Source organism: Neopsephotus bourkii, unplaced genomic scaffold, assembly GCF_033783945.1.
Source record: "Neopsephotus bourkii isolate Nb327-2 ecotype Australia unplaced genomic scaffold, CSIRO-AGI_Nbou_v1 NB_1820, whole genome shotgun sequence".
Lineage (NCBI taxonomy): Eukaryota > Metazoa > Chordata > Aves > Psittaciformes > Psittacidae > Neopsephotus > Neopsephotus bourkii.
In genome coordinates this window covers 7,994,234-8,017,747 of record NW_026902293.1, presented here as the reverse complement: position 1 = coordinate 8,017,747, position 23,514 = coordinate 7,994,234, and the positions used below count along the sequence as shown (strand labels likewise).

At 37.7% G+C, this 23,514-nt stretch overlaps 1 protein-coding gene across 1 annotated transcript in view; it reads left to right on the top strand.

Moving 5' to 3' along the window:
• EYA1 (EYA transcriptional coactivator and phosphatase 1) overlaps positions 1-22,354 on the top strand; it is a 152,818-nt gene extending 130,464 nt beyond the window's left edge. The window contains exons 14-19 of the mRNA XM_061342775.1: positions 8,740-8,798; positions 8,984-9,144; positions 9,349-9,463; positions 9,783-9,904; positions 11,867-11,967; positions 20,093-22,354. Of these exons, the coding sequence (XP_061198759.1) occupies positions 8,740-8,798; positions 8,984-9,144; positions 9,349-9,463; positions 9,783-9,904; positions 11,867-11,967; positions 20,093-20,173 (639 nt within the window). The 3' untranslated portion in view covers positions 20,174-22,354. The remainder of the gene's footprint in view (positions 1-8,739; positions 8,799-8,983; positions 9,145-9,348; positions 9,464-9,782; positions 9,905-11,866; positions 11,968-20,092) is intronic.
• The last annotated feature ends 1,160 nt before the right edge of the window (positions 22,355-23,514 follow it).

Genomic DNA, 23,514 nt, shown 5'->3' with positions numbered 1-23,514 from the left:
GGGGGAAAGGAAAGGAAGGAGAAAAATGCAGAGTTGTGCAAAGGTCTTCAGGCTACCCATAGAAGCAAACATTTTAGATGCCTGCATTGCTGAGGTTAGCAGAGAGAATTTTAATCCTTGTCTGCACCCCATTAGCAAATAATTACAAGGATGGGAGACTTGCTAGCCCAAAGCATTGTAGTTTTCATTTAAACACATACATTTAGGAAATCATCAACAGCACCAAGACAAAGCAAGTTTTAATTAATTGGTTGCACAGGACTGAAATACAGAGTTCACATCTTCTTGTGAAAATTTCCATGTGAACTTCTCATTTCCTGAGATGTGAGATGTTGTTTTCAGGCTTTTATGGAAAAATCATTCTTTTTATAAGTTTAATTTTGAAATTGTTTAATATTTAAATGTATTTGAACAACCTTTGGTATATAGTTTTAATAAAATGTGTATGTTCTAAAAGTATACTTTCAAGTTAATACATTTGGGAATAATTAATTACATGCTGACCAGGTTCATGGCTTTTGTTACTTCTTTAAACACATTCATATTTTATTTTCACTGGCTTTCATTACTCATAGAATTTTTTTCTTTTTACAAAAGTATATATCCACAGGTAACATGAATCATGTTGTAAAGAAGGTATTTACAATGTGAAGTGCTGAACTTTTAAACTAAAGTGAATTTGACATTTTGAACTTAACACTGTCCTTTCCAGGAGTGACACAGACTCTTTAAACAGATAAATTTGAGTCTTATTTAGCCATTTCTACCTATGGGCAAAATTCTTTCTCTGACACCCTCCTCTTCCATTCTCTTTTTCTGGAAACTATACAGAAATAGAGCAACAAATTATTCTGTCAGAGTTATAGCAAGAATTGTTTGTTAGAGGGGCACTCTCTAACACTTCCCTGAGTAAGCTTATACCTTACTGAAATAGAATAGTTCCATTTTTTATCTTTTCTGAACAACTGGAATGTAATGAGTGTATTCAGAACCACAGTGAGTATCTCTGAACTGGAACCTGAATAACTAATTTACATCCTAAATCAAGCAAGAAGGCTCTGAGGTTTGGAGCACTGCACTTAACTGTGATTATCCTGAGCTTTTCTGACACTTTTCTAGCGGCAGAGTTTTACATTTTCCTCTTCCTTTTCAATAGAAAGATTTGGATGTGTCGAGTAAAATATACGGAGACACTATCGGTCCTTGAAATATCTGCTTCATGACCCGACGAAAAGTAGCAAAAGAGAGTTTTCTTTTGCTGTGGGAATGTAACTGGCATGTTACATTTGCTATATAGGTACTTTTTTAAGTCATGTTTTAAATTGGATTCTTACAAGGTGCAACTGAAATGAAAATGTAAACCTTGATTTTGGTGCAGCTACTTCAATAAACAGAAGTTGCAGAATAAGAGCTGTGTTTATTTTGGAACAAACACTGTTTACTTTAGTAGTATCATGTTTAATCCAAATGCACTTGTTCGTGTGACCAAGCAAAATAGGATTTTAATCACTTTTTCTATGAGAAAAGAGTGGCATCCACTGAGCATTCTAAGAGTTATGTGTTCAGTGCAAGAGAGCACTCCAGAGTCATTTGCTATGAAAATGAGTTTGTTAAATAAATTCAGTTCTTAGTTCTCAGTGTTTATAATAGCTAATAGTATATATAGCTAATAGCTTTAAATTGCTTTTTTAGTTTTGATGTGCTATTTTAACAGTAAAAGGTGGGGTTTGATTTTGGGGGTGGTTTTTTCTTGTTTTGTGGGGGGTGGAATTTTTTTTAGACTATAAGCTTCGCTTTATAGTCTTAAGTTTAAAAAGGGAGTGTTTTGAAAGCCTTCACAGCCCGATTTAATTCCTTGACTGTTCATCCACAAATTGTCAGACAGAATGAAGTGGATTTCAAGAACTCTTTGTTCTTCATATCCTGTGCCTGACCCACAGGTAATCTGCACCTTTTTTCTTCAGTGCTGAATAATTGTGGTGGGAAAGAAGAGAAAATGTTAGGGTCACAAAGTGCAGGCTAGACAGAGATGACAGGTCCTGCCAATTGAGTGCCAGTGCTGAGAACCTGCGAACCGTGGTCTCTGCTCTTTCACATGGATTTGTGTTGTATGTTAACAGGCACTGTGTGATGATGGGCTAGGAAGTTCATCACTTCAGCCTTTGTTTTCTTGGCTTGAAAGGAAGTGCAGTGGGTTTTGTATTTTTAGCAAGTACAGAAGTACAGTAGAAGAGCATTTGGCACAGGCCATACATGTATGTCTATATACATACACAGGATATAGATGGGCTGTTGTTCTGTGTAGTTCAATTTTCTAACCTGTACACATACCACAGATTTTGATATCCTTCTAGTCAAGTGAAAAACAGAGATTTATTTGTCAAGCTTAATGACTACTGTTAAATAATGTTGGGATCCTTGTATGTTATTTTTCTGCAATTAGAATAGTGAATAGCTGGAGCAGTCTGCTTTTTATTTTGCAGGAAGATAATCCCAACTGTAAGTAAAAATATGTAGAAACCAACAGATTTATAATCAAAAACAGTCATTCATAAATGGTCATTCCAGCTTTGGAATATACAATTTTTGCTTGGAAAACCAATCTCTGACAATCTGTAAGCACATGCCTTCTGAAAAAGCACTCTGCGGTGGCTTATAGAAGTGATGAGTATTTGTGGAGTATTTATCTTAAAGGGTGTATATCTTATTTCTGGAAAAGACATAAACAGAGGTACTGCTGTCATAAAACTGCATTAAAAGCACAGCAGTGTACACTTCAGGATATTTATATATTTTTTTAGTTATGTTTTTTTTTTTCAGATACATCACATTTATAAAGGACTGCAGCTTTGACTTGTTATGCCAGATCTGTTCTCACATGTACATGACCAAATTTCTCTACTGTTCAGTAGGGAAAATGAAGCAGTGGATATAATTGCATAATGACAGATATGAGAGGAACAGAGAATCCCAGCAACCATTTCCTGTGAGTTGGCCAGCTTCCAGGCTGTCTCAATGGGCATGCTGATGTAAAGGCAAAATGAAATTAACTTCTTCTAAAGGGTGGTTGTTGGTTGGGGGTGGGTTTCACTCCCATTTGGCTTTGCAGACTAAGGTATTGAAACAATTAGTTGACAGTGTAGTGTTAGTTTTCTCACGGTAAATTAGGATGATTAACCAAATGTGGAAATGTATTTTAGCTGTAGTCAGCAGATTTGGGACTGTATTCCTTTGGCATCCTCTGAGGTTATGATCATAATATTATTCACGTTATTCCTTTTCATAATGTGCAAACTTGTCCAGAGTTATCTTACAGTCAGTGATTATTCAAAGACGGCAGAATTATTAGATTTATTTTTGTTGGGTTTGTAACATGAAATGTAGAGGATCAGCACGCTAGCCATTGCGTCACTCCACTTGGCACGTAGTATTGGCACAGATAAGAGGAACTCTTGTAGCAGCCTTAATATCTTTTTTTATTATTATTAATTTTCCTACAGTAAATTGAGTAGTGAGGCATATTTTACATAATTATGGCAGAAGTGCACAACTTGACGGGTGGTAGTGAAGGAGCAAAGTAATATAAATATTTGTAGAACTTTTCTTCCATAACTTAATGCTTTGCATATGAGTCTTTATAGAGATCTTAAGTTAGTTTAAAAGAATTATTCCAGAAGACTACATAGGTCCAGCCATTTTAGGAGCTGTGGATGATGACTGTGTAGCATCTCTGGGAGTTTTTGGCTCATTACACAAAAACAGAAATGAGAAGGAGGAAAAGTTAGCAGGAAGGAGCTAGCAGATGCTTTGGGAATGGAGAAGGGAGAAGACACAAGCTTTCCGTCTACAAGTCTTAAGCTAGACTCATCTAGTCATTCATTTTTGATTGCTGTTTTTCTTTGGCTTACTGCATTTCACTGGAGACATATTTTTGCTTAATTTTTAAGTTTTAAGGAGCTCCTGCAAGCATGTATCTTGTGCTTCCTCAAGGCCCCAGAGCAGAGCTGATGGGAGGGAACAGAGCAACAAGTCTCAGTTAATCCATGCAATGTCTGTTGGTTTAATTGAGCTGCTGCAGGAGATTTGTTTCAAGCTAAGCTACCAATTGTGGCACTGGAAGGTCTGAGGGACACAAACACATGGATCCATGAAAGCCAGATGTGACAGATCTGCAAAGAACAGCATGGACAGTAACTTCTTAAACTATTGTAGGTAGGCTTGCTGAGTTGTACGTGCCGACGCTCTCATTTTCCCTGAGGCAAATTGGTAACTCCACAGACAACCCTCCAATATCACCATTAATAATGTTGCTCTAAGTATGCTTTGGGCATATTACTAGTAATTTATATCACCTATGTAGTGTCCTGCCTCATCCAAACTTGTCATTTAAAATTATATAGGAAATGTCACCTTTCTCTCCCTTGACAGTAGTTTTTGCTGGGGTCTCCCAGCTTTTAAATCCTCCTGCATTTCACAGATTGCTCTTTTCCATGCTGCTGTTCCAAGACTCGCTCTCTCCCTTTGCAGAACATGAATTTTCTCTCTGCCTCGAATTCTTTCTTAAAATGTAAATCCTCATGAAAACTTTTGAACGAACCTCCCCAGCTTCCAGACACCACTTATTTGACATAGCTTTAGGGGTGTTGCCTTGGGCAGCTGCCAGGCTACTGCCAGGAGAACCAGTCCCACTCCCACTTCCCAGCTGCATTCTCCTGCCATTTTCCATAGCACCCATCAAGCTAGTGTGCTGATTGTAGGAAAACCCAATTGATTCAGGTTTCTGACCAACGTGCCCCATGGTATCTGACCATGGATGCAAGAGATCTGCAGCAGAGATCTGAAACAGAGCAGCGCCACTTCCCCACACTAAATTGCCCTTTGTGAATACTTGCCCTATCCTATGTGTGGCCCCATATACAGAACGTGCACATGACACCATGGGTAAGGCCTTTTAAAACTTCTGTATGTTTTAGTAGCCTAACTCTCATTTTCAAATTAAAATTAATCACTCTGGCAATGGTTTCGTTAAAATCAGTGCAAATTAGGTAGACCTGTATGAGAACAGAATTTAGACATCTAAGATGCTTTGCCCTTCTGAAAGTACTGTTTCTGAGCTATCAAGTGCATTTTGCTTTCCAGGGATTGATCCCAAAGTGCAGAGCTGCATCTTAGCCTGTCTGACTGAAATCCAAACCTTCAGTAGAAACATGTCATCACTTGTAGCCCCTCATGAAGATTTCAAACTGGATATACCAAAGCTGCAAAGTCAACACCTTTAAGAGCAAAACACAGCTAGCTGCATAATCTTTATACATAAACTACAGGATATTTTGCTTCTTACTTGCCAGTTCAGCCTATTTTAAAAAAGAATCCAGCAATTCTAATGTTCTTTGGAGCTGAGTGTTGAACAATTCTATCATAACAAAATACACAAGCATAAATAACATTTATTTATAGTGCTTCTACATGGATTTTCAGTATTAATTTCAGGAATTGCTTTATCAAAGAAATTAGGGGGAAGATACCAGTACTGCATTTCCTATGAAAATTTTACAAAAATGTCAAATATATCTGGTAAACCTGCTGTTTAGCTCTAAATTGGCTCTTGTCACAGCTTTTTAGGGAAGTACTTGAAGACTTTATGAGTCTTTATATTTTATTAAAATACATCTTTTCAAAAATGTACTTGTTGGAATTGCATACTTTATTTGTTGGTCAGATTTCATTTTAGAATATCCCTCATTATGGTGCATATTGAGTTAACTGCAATTTTGAAATGTTGAACACATTGGGTGCTTGCTTATAGCTAATCAGGGGGCTGAACAGTGTCTCAGGTAGTCTGCTCATGAACAAAACGCTACACAAAAAGCAAGCAGGTAAAAACAAATATAAGGTGTTCTGAAGGAACATTGGACCACATCAATTAGTGGTGGACAGGTAACTGGCTTCTTTGAAGAGTTATTTCTTAATGACTTTACTGCTAAAAGAGCAATTGCTAAATGAGTGGTTTTCTTTCCTGTGTTCAGGATTGAAAAATGCACCCGTCACTCATTAGCCCAAAGTCTGAGTCAGCTAGACAGTGTGAAAAATACCTGGCGCTCAAAGCTCATATTTAGCCTGAAAGCTGTGTCCTGCCACTCAAGAAGCACAAAACAGTCCTGCACTGTTTGTGACCTTCCTTTAGTTGTAACATAGTGTCAATCACATTGGTCTTTAATCCTTTCCGAATTATAACATGTATCTCTTATACTTTAATTTTACTTCATTCCCCTCTTCACTTGATTTTTAGTTCTTTTATTCCTGACAAAAGGGGATACTATCTCTTTCCATTATATTCAGTATTTCACCTGAGATTTGTGATGTTCGTGACCTTTTCTTCACTTTGCTTGCTTCCTTTACTCTGTTTCTATACCTTTACCCACCAGTATTTAGTCTCTGATTTCTGGGTTTTTGTCTCCAAAATCCCTCTTTCTTTCACTACCATGATTTCTATTTCTAGTGTATCATTTCAGTTCTGGCTTTCTACCCACCAAGCAGATGGTTAGACAGACGGGGAGGACGTCTGTGATGTCCCAGGGCTTGTGACAGTCCTAAGACCTTACACTGTAAATTAAAGTTCTAAGCCCTCAGGTTGTCTTGAACTGTGGGATCTAAAATGTAGTGGTCTCATCCTCCCTGCCTCTGTCTTTTGCCTGAAAGAGTTAAATTTGGAAGTTTGTTCAGAAGGTGAGCTTCTGCTCTTTGGGAAGATCAGCTTCTATTTCTTCCTCTAGTTTTGTGGTTACAAAACAAATCGTTTCTTTTTCCCAGATTTCTATTTTGAATCCTCTTCTGAAACATTTTTTCCAGTTGTCATTCCTAGTTTCCAAGCTGGGGAGAAGTCTATTGACTTGATAATTTTCACTGCTATATTGACAACTCTAGCTTAAGTTTTCTATCCATGAAGAATTTCAGAAGTCACTGAGCAGTGGAAAAAATAACTAAAGTGGGAAACTCATGGGTTCAGGAGGGTGTACCTTCATTAGCTTACACTCAGTTCATATTTGAATTGTTAATTTTGTAGGCATTTAGGTGGACAGTTGCTTTCAGTTTTAAACAAAAAGAAAAAGTTTCTGTGAATTTGATAACTTACTGAAGAAGCTTCTGTCTTTTTTTCTTTTTTTTTAATTCCTTCTTTCTTTTTTTTTAGGTAAGTTGATTTTCAAAGCCTGGCAACATGTGTTCACACTTGTAGTTTCAGCTGTGTCTGTACATCTAATACATTTTGTCTGCCTGTGGAGGAAATTCACTATATGGTAGTTAAATATGAGCAAATGTAGTATTGTCTTTCCTGTGCTGGTTGTCACTGTTACATCTCTTTCCAGCATAAGCTTCCTATGCATAAAACAGAAAAGAGTACATATTACAGTAAGAAGAACTATATGTGCAAAAGACCATACATAATTACTTAAAGTACTAGAAAAGTTTCTGAGGTGGTTTTTATAGACCTATGCTTTTAAAAAGCTAGAATCCACAGCCATCATGTGAGGCCAAAGAGACTTCTTCAGCTTTTTTCTTATCTGAGGTTGTTGACCTCAGGAGAGGAGGAGAAGGTTACAGGGTCAAAGTCTTTTCCTCCTTGGAGCTTGCTGCTTGCTGGGAGAGGGTTGGCTGGAAAATAGATGTTTTAGAAAAAGGGTTGAGGGTCATGATTTTAATTCTGTTTGGGAACAGCTGGTTTGAGTTTCTTTCCACTTCTGTCTTCCCTCCCTTCCTCACAAATCCATGGAGAGAGAAAAATTTGTTCAGAGGAAAGCAGTAACACAAAAATAAAGGATTGCAGTATTTTCATGTTTAAAATACATCATGTTTGTTATAGGACTTCACGTTAAAAGAGAGAAGAGGAAATTATTAAAATAATTGAAATCCATTATTGTTTCAAGGACTGAATTGAGATTGATCTGGAGTGCCAGAGGTTTATTTGTTTTCCTGCCAAAAGTTAAATTGTTAATAGTAATGTTCTAATGGGATTTTTCTTTTTTCGTGGATAAACTGTGCATTACAATTTTTAATTTAATGACGGACAAAGCTAATTATGAGTGTGCTGTGTTAGACTGCATATAGTCACTGAAGGAAGAGGGTTTGATTTGGCTATTTCTGTTCAGATTTTCTTCATCTTGGCATGCTGCTTTCATGCACTAAGACCAAAGAGAGAGAAGGAAACTCACAACTCTCAAATGAATGGCAAACTAGGAACAGATTTTTCATCTGTGCTCCTCTGAAACACTGGCCTCAGGCTGTGTTGGTGTGTGGCTCAACAGCAATCAGAGGTCATAATTTCATTGGCGGTTAGCATCAGGTTTAATTTTTCTAATATGTTACATTTACCAAAATGTCTGGTTTCAGTTACACTTATGCACTGACTGAATCAGCTTTGAGCAGCGTGATGTTTTAAGGTACCTGAAAGGCTACAAGAACGTTTATGGAACACATATGCTAATTGTTTTTAACCACTTTCCTTTCTAAACACAAAAATGTGTTTTTGGAAAGGCATTTAACAGTAGTAGCTAATGATGGTGTGCATTTATTCCAAGAAGTGAGCACAAGGAACAGGTAAAATAGTTGTTTTAGCAAGACTGCCATCTACTGATTTCCACAATTAAAAATATTCCTGATGAGTAGATTGTTCACAGTGTTTTATAGCTTTACTTTTGTGATTTGCAAGATCAAGAAAATTATAAAGTCTTTCTTTTGCCTTAGGAATGTGACCAGGTTCACATTGATGACGTGTCTTCAGATGACAACGGTCAAGATTTAAGGTACAAGAGAACTGAACAAGATAAAACATTGCTTTGCAAGCTCTTTCCTGGGAAAGTGATGAACTGCTGTAACACAGTAGCCCTCTCTCCTTTTAGCTGTCCTAGCCTTTGCAACCCAGCAAAGTGGTGGTTGCATGTAGCCTGTTGCCTTTTGTTAATCTGGGGGTTTTCTTATCTCTGACTAGCACCTACAACTTTGGAACAGATGGCTTTCCCGCAGCTGCCACAAGTGCAAATTTGTGCCTTGCAACAGGGGTGCGCGGAGGAGTGGACTGGATGCGAAAACTGGCTTTCCGCTACAGACGAGTAAAAGAAATATATAATACCTACAAAAATAATGTTGGAGGCAAGTGACTCTGGAGTATCTAACAAATATAGAAGTAGTAAAAGGGAAGAACTTCTGCTTCCTGTTCCTTTTTTAACATGGTAGTATTCAGCAAGCTGTTTAGTTTGCAGTGTATGGAAAACTGTGTATGAGCTAATGAAAGCAAAGGAAAATGACAGAATGTTACTTAATTTCAGCGCAGACATGCCCTTATCTACTCTACAGGTCTTCTTGGTCCAGCAAAAAGAGAGGCTTGGTTACAACTAAGAGCAGAAATTGAAGCTTTGACGGATTCTTGGTTAACACTTGCATTGAAAGCACTCACTCTTATTCATTCTAGGTGAGTACAAAGTGTACGGGGTAGTTAGGAAACTGTAGGATGTCTGCTGATGAACTAGCAAAAGTGCCTGGCCAGGTGGACAAAATGCTGAACCTGAAGGACCTCCTAACTCCTTGTTCTAGTGTGATCATGCTGCTACCTTGCTTTCCTGTAAGATAGAAAAAGAAAAATAACCTTCTTTGAAAATGGAAGTAATAATAGTGAGGATTTCTGATGGGAGGCATAAGGTTTTCCTTTTTCTGTTTTTGGTTTGGCTTGGTTTGGGTTTTTTTCTGTGTTGCTTTGTTAAAAAAGGATGTTCGCATTTTCTCTTCCATAGGACAAACTGTGTGAACATTCTTGTGACAACTACTCAGCTAATTCCAGCTCTGGCAAAAGTCTTGTTATATGGACTAGGGGTTGTATTTCCCATAGAGAATATTTACAGTGCAACTAAAATAGGTGAGCTATTTTTATAATGTGATACACTTGAAGCTATAATTCTAAATAAAAATATATTGTAGTGTATGTTTATTTATTACGTTCATTCATTAAGAGTTACTGACATTAGTAATACCTGATCTTAAGAAACACTTTTCATGCTGAAGCATCCTAAAAGTGCTTTTCAAATGTCTGTCATGATCCAGCACAGAAAGCTTCTGTAGCTCTATTAACACCGATGCAACATGTGTTAAGAGGAAGTATAATTGATTTGTGTCATCATCTCTCAAAACTGGGAGGCTATGTAGCAGTTGAGAAGGCTTTTTAGTAGGCTGTAAGTACAGAACACTAAAGTCTGCCTGTATTAGCAGAAGAAATTCTATAAAGGTAAGCCCTTACTCCATTTGTTGTCATGGGCTCTGGTACAAATTTTAGTAAACAATTTACCAGAAGCAAGAATGTTTTGCTGCAGAATGTGATTAAGTTCATTCATACTGGCTCTAACAGGCTTCAGCCAGGCAAATGTTTATTTCTGTTTTCTGGTTCAATATAAAAGATGTTATTCTGAGTATGTACAAGTACATAGGACCAGATGGCAATGGTGCTTGTAGTTTTTAACGTGATTATGACAAATCTGCTCTCAGATTCCCTCAAAATTGTGGGCTGCATGAAAACATTTTTCATGTGTTCTTAAGTGTCCACATACAGGAAGCTTAAATGGCTGAGAAAAAATGGTTGGTTATTTTGTTTGGTTTTGTTTGAAAAAAATGCCAACAAAACTTGGTTGAGAGTTTTATGTAGAAATTTGAAAGCAATAGTATAAAAGATTTAAAACTGTACCCTGGATAGAAATATTATGGTACTGTCTGTCAAAACTTTAAAGTAAATTAAAACTTTGAATTATAACACTCTAAATACACATTTTAATTAAAATGTATTTTAATAAATATTCACTTGTGACAGGATGGCAGGTTTGTTTAAAAAAAAAAAAAAAATGCATTCAATCACTAACCTTCCAGGAAATCATGAGAATTTTGTAACATGACATGATTCATAATTGTCAAGCACCTTTTCAACCTACTTAGTGTTTGAGGTTTCTTATGGCTGGCACTGTTATTAAAGGTTGTCATTTAGTAGTTTGGCTTCTCTGCTGGATCAAAACCTTTAATTTCCAGCCTATTTGCCCTTACACTGGTGTTGTTCTGTAGCTGAAATAACTATTTTGAAAAATGCAGTTTTTCCCATCGGTTGCTGTAGGCACACAGGTAAGCCTGTACCGTGACTACACTGAAGTGATCTTTCAGAATGAGGACATTAGAGAAAATTCAACTGTAAGCACTTACTTTCCTTCTGGCTTACCAATACCTGAAGCTTACCAGTATCAGTACCTGTGTGTAGAACTGGAGGACTGGGATCATTTCACTAGGTCTGTGCAGTGAAGCAACAAACCGCATTAATGGATCCCAGTGCAGTGCCCACGTATTGGATTACAGGCATTTAAATCTAAATTTTTGGGGTGACATTCTAAGTCAGGATACTACTGTTTCAGGAGCTGTGATTAATCTTGTCACAGGCTGTGGAGAAAAAGCTAGAATTTCAACTCAGATTCAATCAAATTGCTCAGTTTGGGATACTGGCCGTAAACAGCCAGTACAGAATTCTCCGGGTATGGAAATTCCAGAAACCTGTCTCAGATTAGGGAAGGAGACAAGAAAGGTGATACTGTAGACCTCTAGTATGCTATGTCTACCATGGCGTGTGTACTAAAGGGCCTCACGGAGAAGTTTTTAAGGATGCTTATCAGTTGCTGTGGCAGCAGGAAAGCTTCAATCAGCCTTGATACACCATCCCATGGGAGAGGCTCTTCTCTCCCAGTAGCTCTGCTTGTATATTCAAAGTGCTGGGGAGATCATACTAAAAAGTGATTTATTTGATGTCCTCCCATCACCACCTACCCTAAATAACCTGATCTTTTTCTTTCAGGAAAGGAAAGTTGTTTTGAGCGAATAATTCAAAGATTTGGAAGAAAAGTAGTGTATGTTGTTATAGGGGATGGTGTCGAAGAAGAACAAGGCGCAAAAAAGGTAACAGCCCTTTTTCAGTGTGGGTTGATATGAAGAGTCTGAAAGCAAAATTGTCTTTTGTTTGATATGGGACAGTATTCATTGATTTGGGTTTTGTATCTTTGCTTTATGAAATATGTTTTGACTGGTAGAAAGCAGCATAAAACTGTAGATGATGATGTGCCCTGCTGTTCTCTGAAAGACACATTAAGCTAGCTATATATGTTTGATACGTTTCGAAAAGGAGCCAGAAAATGGACCCCAGCTTTTGTGCCAAGAACTAGTAATTCTGTTTTCATTGGCATCCCAAGTACCATATAGGATGAGTATAAGCAAAAAATTGCAGTTCTTACTGGTCAAAGGCAGTGTGCAAATTGACTATTATGAAATACTTATATGTCACACCTTGAAAAGATATGTAGGCCTGGAGTAGGTATACCTAAATTTCAGTTTTCTTAGAATGAAAGAGTAGTTAGGGTTGGAAAAGACCTTTGGATCATCTAGTTCCAGCCCCCAAGTGGGTCAATAATTTGGATTCTGCATTGAGGTAACTACTTGTGGTTTGTCCTGTTCATAACCTCATTTAACTGAGCAGAGGATACTCTTTGACTATGTCTTCTTTATTTTTTGCTTTCCTCCTGTAAGAAGGAAAAAGTTCACTTTTTTCTCCCAGTATGGTGTAAGCTTCATAAAAAGCTCCAGTAAACTCCAGTACTTTCCACTTACAAATAGGCAGTATTCCTGGTCTTGCTTTTCTACCCAAGTACAGCAGATACAGACTCTGCTTGGAAGAATGAGGCATAATACTGGCTATGTGAACAGTAAGAGAAAGAAAATGGGCATTTCTGTTCTTGCTTCCTTTTACAGGTATTGCTTTCACACAGCTGCTTTTTTTACAATGAAACTCTCTGCGGTGCTTCTATATCTGTTTCCACTATAACTTCCTAAATTGGAGAAGTGAAACTAATTAGTCTGCGTGGTGTTTTAACAACCATTGACTGGTTTTGCTTCATGAAATCTGGGGTTTGTGCCTCCGAAGCATTGTGATTAGGTTCCCGGCTCGTCCCAGCACTCCGTAGAGTCTCAGTTTCATATGTCCCTTTGGCAGATTGAGGGGAACAGTTTGCTTCTTTCCCCTTCAGAAATGCCTTTCATCTTTGCGGAGAAATGTTTTCCCGCTGTAAATGATTGCATTTTAAAAGCTGCATTTAAGATCAGGGAGGGGGGAAAATTTTTCTCTTTGTTCCTTTTCTGGTGGTCGGTGAAATAGTGTTGTATATGATAACGGCAGGAGTAGTCCTTTCAGTAACATTATCTAATTCAGTGCTCTTTTTCAACAGGAAACGTGATTCAGAAAAGCCTTTCCAGTTGCTAAGACAAGTAGCAGTATAGAAAGTTCCTTTGTGCCATTAGTTCTGTGTATTCTTACTTAGTGGAAGGAATTTTCAGATTCAAAGCATGTTAGATGCTCTGGATTAAATTATCTGCCGCAGCAATGCCAGAGAAGTCAATAAGTAGACCAGCAGCCCTGCCTTCCTGCAGAAACTATTAATTTGATTAAGGAAAATGCTTATTTGATTCTTGTCCTGCTCATTACTCCACTGAAAAAGAAGCCACCCTATCACACTGCGAAAGTAGTATTTGCATCTTAAATTTGGGCAAGAGCAAGAGCCACACGGTGCCCTGCATTGCTAGGAACTGCTCCCAACTCAGATGATGCCTTTTTGGTTGTCACCCCCTCAGGTTATTTTTAGAGTTATTAGGAGGAGTCAGCATGGGAATGCTCCTTAGTGTAGGCTGTGCTTCAGTTTAAAGATGTATGCCCTGTTTTAGGAATAAATTGTATCGGTGTATTAGAAAACAGTAAAAACCTAGACCTTCTGTGGAGAGTGTGCAAACAAAACAGGAAATTTCCCTCCCAAAAAACACGCAAACCCCAGCCATCCAAAGTGGCATGATGTACATATCCATTGCATTGCTTATCTCCTGATAAGCACTTTGCTGAAAGGATTTGGCCTGAGGTAAAGCTCTAAGTATATGTACGTTTCTTTGTACTACTTAGTAAACAATACACCCTTCTTTAAATAGCATTTCATTGATAACATGTAAACTATAATGACTATTTTTAATTGAGCATGTAAATTCAAGTGTATTTAATTTGAGATATTTTTTAATTCTGTGTTTGTGTAATAAAATGAGCTGAACTTCCAGTTTAGGAGGTAAGAAAGTTAAGGTTTGATATTTACCAATTATTTATCAATTGCTTCATCATAAAAAGATTTTCATTTATGTCCTTCATTCAGAGAAAGTCCTGATCAATGCAACAGTAGGAAAAATAAAGAACACGTTTAAAATCTCCTTTTTTATTGGCATTATTGTAAAAATCAATAGTAGAAACTTTTTAATAGCGTTTAATATCTCATTGATGTTTTGAGAAACATTTTCATGATAGACTGGGGTTTTGTCACAGAATGCCCCTTTTGATTGACAAAAACAAGTACAATCCACTGAGGAAACCACATGCTCTTACATTTCACATACCATGGGACAGGCCATGGTATCAACACCTTTGTTTTAGCTGTTCACCTCCAGCAAAATATTTTATAAGACAATTAAAATTGTCAGGACGTTTGCGCTGCAGACTGAGGAACAATCTGGATCCGTTCAGCAACCAGCCAGCTTGGCTGTAATGCCAGGGTTCACACGGAGGTTGCTACCTTTCAATGAGCTTCCCTGGGAAAAGAGGGAGAGGAGGGGAGAGAAACTGGTGTGGGAGCCAAGGGGTGCTTGGGATGGCTGCCGACATCCCTGTGGGTGCTGTGTGGGTCAGAGCCACTACGTCTGAGTGCCACTGTGGTGACACACAGCTATTAGCAGAATAAGTTTCTGGGGTTTTCTGTCAGAGACTCCATTGTCTTGGCATTTTGTTTTGCCTTGCTTTGGTTTGTGTTTTGTGATTTTTTTGTTTTGTTTAGTTGTGTTTTGTTTTGTTTAGTTGTGTTTTGTTTTGTTTTATTTTGCTTTGCTTTGTTTGAGCTCATCTTTTGCCTTTGCCTTCGGAGACACAGTAGGGAAATACTCATAAGGCAGAAAAAAGAACCTCAACTCCTGAGTTTTTCTACTTAAGAGAATACTCCAAAGGATTTCTAATTTGCAAGAGGAGACAAAGAAGGAGGCTCTTTGCACTGAGAAGCTGGATTTTACATCAGGTGATTCAGGACAGCCTGGGCAAATCGGCTTCTCCCTTTGTCTCCAAAATGGTCCCGCTGCCTCGGAGGGAAATTGGAAGGAAAAATCATAAATCTTTGTGGAGCAATAAATAGAATATAAATGGGTATCCAATATGCCACTGCTTTTAAGCTCACAGTCATACTGTGCTGGTCAGGTTTAGGGTAGGAAGTAAAGACGACCGCTCAGCAAATCTGGCAGGAAAACAACAAAAATACTGTGAAAGATGACAGAAAATGATGAGTTTTCTATTCAAATCCATCCCAAATCTCAGGAGTAGAATTTTTGTACAAATATGTATTCATTTAAGGGAAGGAGTATGGTCTGCACTTTCTGAAGTTGCTGTCAAAAAATGGCATTATTTTGCATGTGTAATTATAGGAACACTTTATTTTGTTGAGGAAAATAGTTGAAGTTTGGTTCTTTTAGTAAATACACACTGAAAAATAATATTGCTTCTATGTCAGAAATAAAATAGCTTATTTTCTGAGTTACTTAATAATATTGCAATTATTAGATTTACAAAATTAACAATTTCAGTCTTCATGTCTTTTACACCAAACCCAAATTCAGTCTTTTGCCACTATATTTCATTTCAAAATGCCATCACAATTAAATCATTAAAAATTTCATAAATATATTTATTACCAAGTATCATCTACAAAGCAATTAATCTTTTTTTAAAGACAAAAGCTTCATATTTACTTGGAAGATATTGAAATAGTGCACAATACCAGTCTAGATACATATTCCAATATGCAATAAAAAAAGCTTTCTTACAGTTTCATTAGATAGCATAGCATCCAGTTACACCACCTATTTATTAGTGGTTAGCATTTGTCATCCATTCTCCCACAGCAGCAACTGAGATGATATTAGCATTTTTCAGTGTGCTCAGAAGACACACGTTGTACATGACATGCGTGCTAAGTGCTGGCAGGCATGGCTTTCTAAAGGCAATATTAAATATATATACAAAGGAACTCTTGCCCAGTCACTCTGTAAGAAAAAATGTACTTCTGTCCTTCTGTCTCATGGGTGTATTGCCACTTTTGAGAGGGCTGAATACTTGTGGATACATGGAGTGTGTTAATACAAGAGTAATGTGTAAGGTTTAGTATGATAGCTTTGTTACTTTAAATGTTTTAGTTTTGTACAATCATTTAGATAAGGTGAAAATTACCTTATATGCCCTGTGAACATATATGCATGTATGTGGACATATGGGTGTGTGAGACTGCACACACATACACAAACATATACATAAAGATATATATATAGATCTGTACAAGGTTTTTAGCTCTGAAGTTCCTTTCAGATATGAAGACTGTGCTATAGGGTCAGACTGATAGAGATCTGAATTGGCTGTGTTCAGCCATGCACAGAGCACCAGTGCAGATTCCAGCCCTGTGCAGCCGCCGCGTTCCTGCCGTGCTTTATTTCTCGGGAGTGAGCTGCTTGTCTTTTGACCTATATGCAGGAGAACTGAAAATAATTACGATCCTGAGTTTTACACAACCTCTTTGTTTTCATGGAACTCTCCAGAATCATTCCATACCTCACCCCTGTAACTATATGGAGTAAATGGAAGTATGCTCCTTTCACAGATGGGCATAAGTAAAGCAGAGGTCACTTAAGTGAATTTGGGATAGAAAGATACAGCCAAAATAATGATCACTTAAAGTTTTGGTTTAAAATCTGACCATAAACAGCTGAAGGTAATCCAAAACTCGATATTGCATATGGGCATCTAGCAAGAGTCACTGTAGTTTGATTTAGCAGAAGCTAAACCTTCTGTTAAATCAATCAGGGTCTTTAACTGTCGTAGCTGCCTGGTGTGTGTATGCTCTGTGATGCTGAGGTTGTTACTAGGGAAGCAGTATAATAATGCTGGAGCTGCATGAAGTGGGAACCGGAAGCCAAGAATTTATTACTACAATTCTCCCTATTCATTAGTTTGCCGTTTGACCTTGGAGGGCATCCATGTCATTGGCTCCTGGCTTCTGCAGACACATTATGCAATGGCAGGTGTCCACCAACCTCTTGACCACACCATGTCTTAGGCTGAATACACCTCTCTAACCCAGTGGTTGTGGCAGAGCTGGTGCCAAGCTGACTAGGAGAAGCAGGGAGCTATGGTTGGCTGGCAAGGAAGAACAGCTAGGTCCTACCTGGCTGGGTGCTTGTGAGAGAAGGAAACTGCAGTGTGCAAGGAAGGGAGGCAGCAGTGCCAAGCACTGCTGGCCAAGTGCAGTTGGCTGACAAACACTGCACGGGCCTGCTGCAAGCACAAACCTGTGCCTGTTTGTCCTTGATGTAATACCCCTATCAGGTGCTATAAATTATGCCAGAGAGCTCTCACAGCCTAAATAAGAGATAGGTGCGTAAAAGCTTTTGGAAAGTCCAGAGAACGTGAGGTATTTTTATTTTGTTTTGCTCTTGCTGTTTCATTTCCTGATCATGGTGAGAGAAATTAATCTTAAGAAAGATTTGAGTTGGAAAGCAGCAGTTCCTGACCTGACAGAGCACAGAGGATAGACTATCTATAATGTAGCAGGGAAGAGACACTGGGACATAGAGTTGTGAATGAGGTAATTGCATCTAGTTTCTTTTGCTGGTGAAGTATAGAGACAGTACAATGGAAGTCTGTAGAAATTGTTGGTGTCATAGTCAGTGTTGTAACACTTCCTTCTTAAGGAAAAGATTAATCTGTAAAAGTGTTTTGGAAATGTAAACGTTTTTTTCCAACAACATCTGAATTGCCTCCGAATTCGTTTTGTTCTCTCCATAAGCAGCTATTGCTCATACATTTATCGTCAAGCTGAGATTTAGTCATCTGTTTCTTAAGGCTTTGTAACAATCCAGAGTCAAGTGAAGCAGCACAGAAACTCTTCCAGAGATGCTTCCTTGTGGTCATTTTATTTTATTCCTAAAGAAATTTCTTTGGTCTGAAAGCTTGGCGTACTCTGAATGTGGGCATCTGTTGATGCATCAGTGTTGCATTGTAATTTAGATCAGGAGTGTCATATCAAAGTGGACCTTCTAGTCATTCCCCCTCATTATCCTTTGATTAACATCCTGAACTGGTTTTAGGGGAAAAACAAACGAAAACACAGATTTCTTTTGGATAGAACTAAAGAACAGCATACTGTCCAGGTGCTCATCAGATGCTCTCCAGCTGCTAATGCAAACTTTTTTCTATGTTGGCAGACTAGAGATATACTGAAGTGAAAGCCACTTCCTTCACTCTGCCATCCTTCTAATTGTGCAACTCTACTTGCTAACACTTGTCCTTCACTGGGTGCACATTTTCCAGATTCCTTACAGTGCTCATTTGCTGATCATGTGTGACTCTTTTGTCTTGCTTATTAATAATCAATTCAGTAATATCTGCTCTGACTCTCACAAGAGCAATGGTTGATTGTTGCACAGTTGCCATTTGACTTCAGAGAGACGTGGCAATTACTAAATGGTTGCATTTCTTTTAAAAATCTCTTCTTTATTCTATAAATTAAATCAAATTCATCATTACACCATTATTGGATGGAAGCAGCATTCTTCTAAAATAATAGTTCTTTATAAACTGACAGACAGTTGTTTACCTGAGCTTCTAAAGACAAATTTATGATAGGCTCTGTGCTAAGGTGTCTGCCTTCTGTAGTAAATATAAGGTCATATTACAGGGCTTACAGTAAATAATGCAGCTGGAAAGAGGGAGTTTCACATTGTTTTCAGATTTGTTCTCTAACTCAAAATTTGAGAAGACATGAATGAAAAAAGGAGGTCAATGTTGAAGTGATAATTGGAAGAGATGGAGTTTTGCCACCAGTTTTAATAGAATTAGGAATTTACCCAGGAGGTACTGAAGCAGGATGAAGAAAGCCTCACTGAGAAGTTGTAGATAAAATGTCTGGGGAACTCAGAAGCTACTGTGGTAATACTGCTTGTGGTTTGCCTCCTGAAGATGCCAGGACACAAGCTGACCCAATGAAAAGATTAACATGATAGTGCTATCCTTCAGAACATTGTTGAATTGAAACTGTTTTCCCATGGGATTTATAGAATATTTTACTGATGGAAGTTGATGGTTATCTTTTTTATTATTATTATTTATGCAGAAGTTCTTGCTGACACTATAATTCCTGGTTTAGAATATAAAAAAGGTTCTTAATCAGACTTTTACCCTTCATGGATGAGGTGATTTGTGCTCTTTCCCAGTATTTGTGTTTTTGGTTTATTCAGGTTCTTTACAAACATCTTTGTACTCCAGATATATTTTATTACAGCTATTAGGGTAAAAAATGCATTTATTTTAAAATTGTCCCATATGGAAAATATATTTTAAGATCAGTGCTAACAATGAGCAATGTTATACAAACCATTTGGGTAAAATTCCTTTCAAAGTGATGTGAGCAACACATGAGCTATTCTGAATCACCGTGGCTATGTTCCTGACTCACCTGCCAGGGATAGTTCCACAAGGAACAAACACATTTTGATAGTAAATAAAACTTTCACTTCCTCTGTTTTTTTTTATCAGGTTTTGTTCCCTTCCTCAAACTACCCACATGCTTCATGTATAGGTTGTTTTTCTTTTTTTTTTTTTTTCTAGAAACAGTATTTTCTTCTGCAATATGCTAAAATCTGTTTTTCCTATAAAGAGATGAGAACCCCCTCCCTTCCTTATGATTTCTTCATGTTTGCCATTGTTCCTGTTGGTAAATAGATTTGCTGTTACTGAGAATTTATGCTGAGGGGGTGGGTCAGAGTAATCAGAGATAAATGTTAAGGGCTTGAGGGTTTTAAGAGCTCTTTTTCTCTCCTTGCAGCATTCCCTTATACTTGTGAAAGACAATGGGTGGGTCTAAATACCAGAATGCTTGGGGTTATTTTTACATGTTGTCTGTGCTGTTCGCAGCATGCTATGCCATTTTGGAGGATCTCGAGCCACTCTGACCTTATGGCCCTTCACCATGCCTTGGAACTGGAGTACTTGTAGCAGCTCAGCAGCACTTTCAAACCTCAGAGCCTCCTTCTGCCCATGGATGGGATGCCTGTGTCTTGTGTCAGCATTGGACTGCAGAACTTTGTGATTTCAACATGTTGACGTACAGCTGCAATTGGTCTTAACCCTTGCCCTTTCAGTAAATGGAGGAGCATGTCTTGTTCTTCAGACCAGCTGTTGACTCTGGTACTGTGAGTCCAACGAAAATAAGCCATGCGAGTGTTTGAACAACTCATCTTTATCGTATTTGCTACCAAAAAGAAATAGAGAAGGAAAGAAAAAAAAAAAAAGAAAAAAAAGAAAGGAAATAAAAGGTTCATACCTGTGAAGAAAAAAAAAAAAAAAGATCTGCAAATACCTTCTAACTTTTAGATTCTCCAATGTGACACACACCGATTCTTCAACACAGCAAACTTGATTGCACAATGAAGACTGAGATTTCTCAGAAATACCAGTGGAGTAGTTTTCTTGTAAAGAAGGTTTACTTTATGGTTTCTCATACCCAGGGTACTCTGTACATCTTTACTTATTTATGAACAGACTATATTTTGACATCATATAACTGAGGATATGTATAATAGGATTGAAGGCTATTATAAGCCTTTGCCTTATGGTACAACAACTACTTTTGATTTTAGCACATTACAGAGTAGTTTAAAATATGTCTAATTTAAACTAATAGGTACATCACTGAGACAATCATGTACAGGAAGAATTTTTTGTGTAAATTTGTAATAATGAATGATTCTTTTACATGTTGTTAAGGTAAATGCTATTGAAAGATAGTAATGCCTTGTTGGTGAAGAATGAGGCCACATGTGCGCAAACTGTTGTGCGGTGCCTTATCAATGTGTTGGATATAAATATGTAGATAATGGATTTTTTTAGATAAATTTGTCAAGACCAAAAGCATGGATGTCAAGTGTCAATCGGAATTGGGTTTTGTTCTTTCAGCTGTTTCTCTACCTTTTTCTCACCTACTCTGATTATTAAAAGATTGATTTCTCCCCCCTTAACCTTACCCCCCCCGCAGCACAAAGGAAAGACAGATAAAACACAGCTGAAGAGAAGTCCCTTGCTGTCTTCTGTTTCCTCTTTTAAAGTTAACATATTAACCCTTTTTTAGAGTATTGAAAAGTGAATTAGAATATTCAGTCCATAAAGAAAAAGAGAAAGAGCACAGATATATTTTAAAATGTGACTTAAACTGGAATCTTGGTACTGATTAGTTTTTGTCTCATCAAAAATGAAGAGAACTATCATCATCATTATTTTTAGAAATTAAAAGTGAACATGTTTTGAAGAAATTGAACAAAAATACTTACATAAATTTAAGTTTTTTAATCCTCTTCCACCAGGAGTCAGATTTTCCTAAGATATAACATCCATTGCCGGCAATGGAAATACTGAAATACTTATCTCCAAGGAGTTAAAATTTGCTTTTGTTTATACCTATTTACAGGACAAACCTAGACTCTGTCTGTCTGTGTCTTGTGACTTTTCTAGTCTTCAAGGCCATGAGCTACTTGGTCAGATAAACTGTTAGTCTGACTTTTTTGTTTGAATTGTACCAATTCCCTTTGCCTGATTTAAATCTCTTCCTTATAAAGAAGCCTCAGCTTTGTTGAATCATTCTCCAGCTTTTCTTCTTGCTTTCTTTTGCTAAGAACACCAGCCTTGAAACAGCTACCTGCAAAGCTACAAAGCACCAATGTAGCTACAAAACAACACCCCTCTCTATTGGAGGAATGATATTGCTGCTAGAATTCAATGTTTGTGGATTTGCTTTATTACCAACAGAGAGGTTTCTGCCCTACCAAGACTTGCACATGTGCTTTACTTTACCCTGTATGAGTGCTGGAGTTCACGCAGTACTCACATACGTGCATAAAGCACATTGTGGGTAGTTTTTAGAAGTGAGAGTAAGATTAGCCTTTGTTTCCTCAAATGAAGTAGACAGTGATGGGGGGTTGGTTGTCTTTTTTTTTTTTTTGTCTTTTTTTTTTTTTTGGCTCTTTTCAATTTTTAGTCACTTGCGGACTGAAAAATAAAACAGTTTATCTGGGCCTTATTGTACAAAAGTGTGTTGTGTCCACAGTTGTGTACAGAATTCTTCAGTAATTTTGTTTTAAATTAATAAAACTGATTTGTGAACATATTAAATCTTGTCTTGTATGCAAGTCTGTGATATTTCTGCTCTCTAGGTCAGGAACAAGGAGACATCTCTCATCTCTGTGCTGTTCCGAGGCAGTTGTTCACCTGCTTGTGCTCAGCTGAGACATTCAATAGGATAAAAAGTATATCTAGTTTGTGTCTAGATTACAGAAGGCCCAGTTCGATGGGCAGCAGTTGTTTTGCTTATCAGCAGGAGCTGGGTGAGATCAGTGCAGAATAAGGACTGGGTGCATAGTGTCCTACAAACGTGTGCCTAAGTGACTCAGAAGTAAATGCCTGAAAGTTAGGTCCCTCTGAATGTCGTGCAAGCCAATCCATGTGCTGAATGGATGAGTCCATCATTCTCTGGGCTATATGAATTCTCTCATCCTCTGAGGACCAACAGGCTTGCACACCTCTGGGTACTGATGCACTGACTGCAGTGCTGAGGTATGTTCCTGGGCTGCCCATAAAGAAACACTGATTCTTCTATTGAAATAATTTTGGAGGTTTTGGTGGATGATGACCAGGATTTAGAGACATCCTCTTTCATCATTGCTTCTGATCTCAGAGCAGTCTCAAACCAAGAACAAGAAAGTGCAAGCTTTTCTTAGCTCCAAACATTTGCTTCCAGAACACTGGCAGGCCTGTAGCTAAACATTATCTTATGCTTATATTAGGCATGTAGCCTAAATATGCTGCACTGTAAATCAGCTACTTTGATACGTGAACCTGTTTTAAAAAAAGTTGCCTCCAGTCCCTCGTTTATTTTAAACTTTTGCATCTTAAAATGATTATATGTACAGTACTGTGGATGTTTTTGAGGTAAAAGAAGCCAGATGCTCTATATTATTCTGCTGTAATCCATTAGAGCATTGAGTTTACAGTGGCAAATCACAATTACAGCTTTACAAACTTTTGCTTATACTGTGAAGATGAAATTGAGCTTTCTGTTTGTATTTCCATCCCTTTCTTTTAAAGCTGACCACCTAACAAATGGATGCAAACAAGACCAAGAAACTGGTTTTATGTATGTAACACCACCATTGAAGTTGGATGCTCAGAGTTAAAATTATGTCTATAAGTTTTTAGTACAGCACCAATGATGCTGGGAATTAATCCAGTGAAGTAGTCACTTAAATCCCTTCTGAAACCTCTCAAGGCTCAGAAAACTAGTTATT